Source organism: Microtus ochrogaster, linkage group LG5 (genome assembly GCF_000317375.1).
Source record: "Microtus ochrogaster isolate Prairie Vole_2 linkage group LG5, MicOch1.0, whole genome shotgun sequence".
NCBI lineage: Eukaryota > Metazoa > Chordata > Mammalia > Rodentia > Cricetidae > Microtus > Microtus ochrogaster.
Genome location: NC_022031.1, coordinates 40,647,919 through 40,655,464, shown reverse-complemented (window position 1 = coordinate 40,655,464; position 7,546 = coordinate 40,647,919). Strand labels below are relative to the sequence as shown.

Here is a 7,546-nt window from a genome sequence, read left to right as displayed (position 1 = left end):
GGAACTGCACAGACGGTTTTGGCCTCGGAGAGCCACAGTCTCAGTCGGAGGGAGGCAGGGCCGGCCAAGTGGCAGGACTCGGGATCCCTCGGGCACGACCGGGTGCTGGCGCCCAGGCAGCCGCAGGAGGTGGCTCGTGCTGCGGGGGAGGTTCCCGGCCGCACGCGGGGGCGGGGCCTCGGTGGAAGGGGCGGGGCCTACGGGGCCGAGCCGCGGCGCAGGGCGGGCTCTGGCGGCCGAGTGTCACACACGCGGCGGCTCGGGAGGCGGCGGCAGAGGCGGCGGCAGAGGCGGCGGCAGCGGTAGCAGCAGGCGCCTCCGGGACGGGCAGGGGCGCGGGGGCTCCGCTGGGCGCGGGCTGCCTCTCTCGATCGCTCGCTTGCTCTCCGACCCACGGCGGGGCCGGGCTTGCCCCGGCGTACTGGAGAAGCCCTCCTCAGCCGGTCGCTGCTCGCACGGGGCAGGGGCGCGCTCCGCGGGGGGGCGCGCTCGGTGCGGGCGTGAGAGGCGGGGGGCGCCCGGCCTTCCGCTCTTTGAGGCCGGGGACCCTATGAGACGCGCCCGTGAGGGGCGCGAGATCCGAAGCTCGGGCGGAGCGCAGCGCGGGTGGAGGACTGTGCGGCAGCGGCCGGAGCCGGGCGGCGGCCAGCAGGAGGCGGCGGCTGCGAGAACTTGAACTTGGCGACGGAGACCCCGCACGCCCCCCACCGGGGCCGGGGCGTTGCGGGACTGGGCGGCAGCGCTGCCCCCCGAATGGCCGCGGCGGCGGACGGGGCTCGCGCGCCGCGGCCCTAGGCGGCCTCTCGCCATGGCCAAGTGGCTGAACAAGTACTTCAGCTTGGGCAACAGCAAAACCAAGAGTCCGCCGCAGCCGCCGAGGCCCGACTACCGCGAGCAGCGGCGCCGGGGCGAGCGGCGCGAGCAGCCCCCACAGGCCGTGCCGCAGGCCTGCTCGGCTTCCTCGGCGTCCTGCGGGTCGGCCGCCGCCTGCTTCTCGGCCTCGTCGGGCTCTCTGCCCGACGACAGCGGCAGCACGAGTGACCTCATCCGCGCCTACCGCGCGCAGAAGGAGCGCGACTTCGAGGACCCGTACAACGGGCCGGGCTCGTCGCTGCGTAAACTGCGCGCCATGTGCCGCCTGGACTACTGCGGCGGCGGCGGCGGGGAGCCCGGCGGGAGCCAAAGAGCCTTCTCGGCGGCGTCGGGCTCTGCGGGTTGCTGCTGCGCGGCGTCGGGGGCGGGCGCCGCCGCGTCCTCGTCTTCATCCAACGGTTCCCCGCACCTCTACCGCAGTAGCAGCGAGCGGCGGCCCGCCACGCCAGCCGAGGTGCGCTACATCTCCCCGAAGCACCGGCTTATCAAAGTGGAGAGTGCGGGTGCTGCGGGGGATCCCCCGGGAGGCGTGTGCTCCGGCGGCCGCACCTGGAGCCCGACGACCTGCGGAGGCAAAAAGCTGCTCAACAAGTGTGCCTCCGAGGAGACCGGCGCCGGCCAGAAAGAAAAGGTAAGACCCGAAGCTACTGATGGGCACGGGAAGCTGAGGCACTGCCACGTTAACCAAGCCCTACGAGTCAACTTTGCTCTGGCACCCTGGAGTCTAGGCTCCGGCGCGCACTCTGGTCTGATTCCGTCTCTTTGGCTACTACTACCTAAACGCCTCCTTACCGAGCCCACAGCCTGAGCGAGAGCACCCCGCCTAGCTTTACCCAGAAGACAGACCCAGCCAGCCCTTCCGGCTCCCCGAGCAAAGTCAGCTTTGGCGGGCCTAAAAGAGCATTTGCTCGTTTACCCTAGGGTTGTGTGGTGGTCCCCCTCCCAGATATAGAAGGGAATTGAGGTCCAGAGCAGGAAAGGGACTCTCGGGGTTATAGTTTTCCTTGAATGTGTTTATGTGAATGTTTCTGAAGCTCGCACTCTTGCGTGCCAGGTTTCCGAAGCCAAGCGGCCTGTTGTACTGGAGCGGTATTGGGAACCCCCACGCAGGCTTTTCCGGTCTAAATGTCCGTCCTCCCAGAGAACTCACCGATCTGGCACTTCCTACCTCCTATCCCCAGCTCCGGAGGAGGTCTGCTAAAAGACCCATCTCTGCCCACCCCATCCTCTCTCCTGACTCCATCCCTATAGTACAATCTCAGGAACGAGAGGCCTTTGTGGTAACCCCCTGCCAATCAGGCATCCAGTCTCCCCTGCTTCTTAGCAAGAGTTAATTACAGCCAAGGCCCCTCTACTTCTTCTCTTCACGCGCCGGAGTTGCTCTCCCCTCCCCCATAAAACACTTGCTCTGTCTAATAGTGGAGGCAGTGTTTTGATTAAATCTGAGGCCCCGAGAGATCTCGATCCTTAGGGCAGGGTTGCTTGGCTGTCAGGCCCCTGCTCTGGGTTCTCCCCCACATTCTTCTTGGAAGCTCAAACTTTCCCGGGATGGTGGAGACTGAATCTCCAAACGGAGACATTTTCTACCTGTCAGCTGGTGCTTGGCAAGGCTTCTTTTTCTTATTTTATGGGAGAGGTGAGTTGGGGGGTGCCCTCTAGTTTTCTTGCCTGGTTTTCTCCCTGGGGTCAACTTCTCCTGCTTTGTCTGTCCAGGATGGATGGTGCGGTGCGTGCAGTGTGAAGCAGTGTAGTGCTCCCAGGAACGGTGTGAGCACACACCTTGAAAGCTTGTGCTCCGGGACTTACCAAGCACCCAAGATGCCACACTTGGTTGACAGTGACTGGAAGCCCTTGTGACTGCACACCCAGCAAGGGGGCGAGAAAGATGTCCTTGCTGAGACAGATGTCCTGGTTGAGGCTTTGTGGTTGGTGTTTTAGGAAAGAGGCTGCAGCTTTGTAGTGGTCAAGCTTGGTTTGGTTGGCCACTGGGAGGACCTGGAGCTTTTACTCTGAAAGTTATGAGGGAGCTTTTCAGAGGTTTGCCTCCCACTCACCGTTGTTGCTGAAGACCACCCCCCAGGGGGTAGACTTTCTTTGTCCTACTGCTAGTGGTTCAGCCTCCTCCCTAAGTCTTTTTTTTTTTTTTTTTTGGTGGCTTTCAAAATTAAAGTAATTTTTTTTCTCAATTAGTGTTCAGACTTCGAAATGCTTAGTAATGATACTGAAACTTCAAGTGTATCTAATACTTGGCTTCATTGTTACCAAATATTTCCCATGGGTCTTAGCTCTCCTCTCGCAGGTACTGGAAGGGGAATCCTGTCCTGTGCATGTCTGTATTGAGGGCTGTGACAGAGGCCATCCTGTGATGGGAGCTTCTGGAGGGCACCTCTGAGGCAGGACCATTGTTGAACTGGAGCCAGTAGTGATTGCGGGAAGCTGGAGAAGTGTCTGCCGCTTTAGAGGACTGCAGGTGAAATCTGGGGCTGGGACTGAGAGGACCCTGGAGGGGCTGTAGGGCCCTGGTCTTGTAAACTGGGTTGTACGGTGGCAGGGAATGACGTTTTTCATGAAACACTCTCTGGGTTGGTTTTCCTCTTTTGTACTAGCTTTGATCTTTCAAGAGTTGTCTGTCTAGGGAGACAAGGGAGGAAGTTACCAGATGTTCCTTCTATCAGGAGGAAAGGGGGCAGCAAGGGAGTGGTTGCAAGGCCGCAGACTAGCTAGCACAGGGGCACTGAGTGTCCCTGGAAGACTGGCTAAAACATTACTGGACATCTAGTCCTGCAATTTTATTTTCTGAGACAAGGCTCAAAGAATGCTTACCTTAAACTTACCAGGTAGCCAAGGATGGGCTTCAGTTTCTTTTCTTTTTTTGGTGTGTGTGTGTGTGGGGGGTGTGTTTCAAGACAGGGTTTCTCTGTGTATCCCTGTCTGTCCTGGAACTCACTTGGTAGACCAGGCTGGCCTCGAACTTAGATTCGCCTGCCTCTGCCTCCTGGAGTGCTAGGATTGACTTTCTGACTCTCCTGCTTCTACCTCCCAAGTGTGGGGACTACAGGCATGGACCTTCTAGTTTTATGCAGCACTGGAAATTGAACCCAGTACTTGGTACATGATAAACAAGCAGTTCCATCCAGGGAGCTACGTCCATCTTCAGCCCCCTCTGTAATTTCTTTAAAAAACAAAACAAAAACCTGCTGCACATTTATTTTTTCTTTGACAGTTTTATACATATATACTATTTTTGTTTAAGATTTATTTACTATGTATACAGTATTCTGCTTGCGTGTGTGCCTGCATGACAGAAGGCACTATAGTTGGTTGTGAGCCACCATGTGGTTGCTGGGAATTGAACACAGGACCTCTGGAAGAGCAGCCAGTGCTCTTACCCTCTGAGCCATCTCTCCAGTCCCCATATATATTATTGTATCTTGATGAAATCCACTCCTAACTTTCCAGTCTCTCTCTGTATCCTCCTCCCCAACTACAGCTTCTCCTACCTTAATCTCCTATTTTAAGAAATCACCTCCTGAGTCCGATTAGTGCGCTTCCCGTGTGGGCATGGGCAAAGTACCAGGGGCCACTCCATCCTCAACAGCTCTCAGTTGCCAGTAGCTCCTCAGCTAGGGGTGGAGCCTCATGGGTTCCCCACCCCCATGCTAGGATTATTGACTGGCTTGGTCTTGTCCATGTCTCCTGTGGGTAACTAGTTGCTGTGAGTTTTACGAGTACAGTGGCCATGCCATGGCTGGAAGACAGAATTTAAACAGCCCCTCTCCCCATTGTGTTTCTTATTCTGGCTCATTTCCTGAAACTTGTGACTCTACAGTTCTGGTGGGATCCTTGAGAGTGCATTTTAACAAGTGTCTGAGTGATTGCTCCTGGGCCCCACTTTGAGAACTGTGAGCCTGATGCCATGATGGCTCTTCTTTACCAGGACCACTTGGGTCCAGGCTGCAGGTGCACATGTCCAGCTCAGTATGTGGCCAGTACCTCCCATCTGGCAGTCAGAAGGCAGTCTGGTTTTCACATTATTTCCAGCAGACAGCGTTTGGAAGACCAGACCTTCTGTGATCCCCTGAACATCCTGAGCCTGTCTTTAGTCTCCACCAGTGGCTTCAGAGAATCCTACTTAGCCTGGGGCACCCTACCCTCCTGTTGTCGCCTTAGAGAACTGGACTGTGCCAGGGTCCAGTTTTAACCCCAAATCTGAGTCTAGAGTTCCTGTGTCGTTCAATGGAGCCATCTTGCTGTGCTGCCCACACCATGGTTCAGCTTTGGGGTCCTATTCCTGGCCTTCAACACCTGCCTCTTCCTTTCTGTACACGATGTCATCCTGTTCTCCAGGCGAGTGAGTCCTGGAGCACATCCACTTGCTCCCTTGGGAAAGAGACTTTTCACTGTTCCAGAGTCTCCCTAACATAACTTAGCTAACCAGCATCCTGTGTTCAGAGATGGGGTAAGAGCCAGTTGAGTGGGAAAGGAGTCTGAGGTTAAGGGGGCAGTGATCTTTGGTCTGAGCTGCTGGAGGAAGTGGATGCAAGTTTTCACCATTTTCCCCCTTGGGGCTTTTGCCTTGAGAACTTGGGGAGGTCTTTATCTGGGAAGCAGACATTTAAGGTGACACTGGAGGCAGAGGTATGAAGCAGGACGGGATGACTGTAGGCTGTAACCGGGCTTTTGTGTCAAACAGTGTGTGCATATACTCTTGACAACTGTAAGACGATATTGTAGGAAGCCGGGTGGTGGTGGTGCATGCCTTTTATTCCAGCACTCGGAAGGCAGAGGCAGGCAGCAGCAGGCAGATCTCTGTGAGTTCAAGGCCAGCCTGGTCTACAAGAGCTAGTTCCAGGACATGCTCCAAAATTACAAAGAAACCCTGTCTCAAAACCAAACCAACCAAACAAAAGGCATCATTGTAGGGTGTGTCTTTTGGAGGCCAGAGCCTTTAAGCAGTGGGTCTTCTTGGGAAATGAGAGGTGAGAATTTAGGAGAGGTGGGGTGGGGGGCCTCAGTTTGATTCTCCCAGGTGGGTTTTTCCATGGGACGAGGTGTTTCTTAGGACCTTCCTAGTCCTCACATTGTGGTGGCCACCAACCTTACAATTCTATTGAAACTTCACAGCTGTAATTACGCTACTGATCCCAATGTAAATATCTGATATGTGACCCCTGTGGGGTCATGGCCCACAAGTTGAGAACCATACATCTGGAGGAGATGGCTCAGAACTAGGGTGCAACTGTAATATATTTCAGGTGAGGGGGTGGTAAGGGTCTGAGCTCCTGGGAAAGAAAACGGTAGTAGGCTGATGTAGGTAGAGCTAATAGTCCTTCAGTCATACTGTTGGGAAAAAATGACACCGCTCCCCAAAAAAGTCAGTCGCGGCACACACCTTTAATCCCAGCGCTCAGGAGGCAGAGGCAGAAGGATCTCTGTGAGTTCAAGGCCAGCCTAGTCTATAGCGAGGTCCAGGACAGCGAGGTGGGTGGGGGAGGGGTGGGGAAGCCAGTTATTTGTGGGTCTCCTTGGATGCAGCCAAACCGGTCTCGTCCAGTTATGTTTTCTGCTGGTGGTGTTTCTTTTGTCATAATTAAATGGTGTTTCCAGTACACCTGGGAAAGTCAAGATTTATCATGACATCAGTTTTGCCAGGTTTAAAATACATGCTAATGTGTACCAACACTTGGTACATTGTCAGCATCCACAGAGTTGCGTTCACAGGTTTTCCATAGCTACAGAATAAAACTTTTAACTTGAAAAAAAAAAAACACCTAGCCGTTTCTGAGCTCTTTGCTAGGCAGGGGGAATTTAGAGGAAGTAAGTGTGGCTGAAGAGGTACATCAGGTGCAGAAGGCTGTGTGTCCGGGCTCTGTAGCTGTCTGGTCATAGCTTAACCATAACTACCTGGCACTCAGATGGGGCGAGGGAAAGCCAGGTCTGTATTTACAGCTACTCTGGAAGTAGAGGCAGAAGGATTATAAATTCGAAACCTATCTGGGCAGCTTGAGAGTATGTTCAAGGTCAGCCTGGACAGCTTAGATCTTCTCTCAAAGTAAAAAGATGGTCTGGAGAGATGGATGGCTCAATGGTTTAGAGTGCTCATTGCTCTCCAGAGGACCTGGGTTCCATTCTCAGGACCCACATGGTACTGATACATAGGCTCACTACCATCTGTAACTCCAGGCCTAGGGGGTCCAATGCCTTCTCTTGGTGTCTGCTGGCTCCAGGCACATATAGGATGCACAGATAGCATGCAGACAAAACAGAAAATGAAAAGTGAGAAAAAAAGAGAGGGCTGAGGTGTTGCTTAGTGGCAGAATATTTGTCTAGCATGTACTAGTGTGTGACATAGCACAGTCTTTTCAGCTTTTCAACTCTCTGAGAGGCTTCCCAGCTCAGCTTCCCTCCTTCCTAGAGGGACTCTTCGCTTTGCTTTCTTGTTTACTCAGGCAGGGAGGGGCCTAGTGAGTCTGGTCAGTTTCAGGGTCTTCAGGAAGCTAGTTTGAATTGTTTACCTTCCTGCTGAAGGAACTTCCTGAAGGATGGAATGTTTCAATCTCTGAAGAAGGTTTTGCACAACAGCCAGGCCCTGGATTCAATCCCCAGTACCTTGAATTCCCTCCCACTCCAAACTGAAAGAAAATGTTTTTTTTTTAAAAAAAATATTTATTTA

General features: G+C 54.3%; 1 protein-coding gene across 1 annotated transcript in view; it reads left to right on the top strand.

Moving 5' to 3' along the window:
- Positions 1 to 303: 303 nt before the first annotated feature.
- Shb (SH2 domain containing adaptor protein B) overlaps positions 304 to 7,546 on the top strand; it is a 113,277-nt gene continuing 106,034 nt past the window's right edge. The window contains exon 1 of the mRNA XM_005362128.2: positions 304 to 1,504. Coding sequence (XP_005362185.1) covers positions 809 to 1,504 — 696 coding nt within the window. The 5' untranslated portion in view covers positions 304 to 808. The remainder of the gene's footprint in view (positions 1,505 to 7,546) is intronic.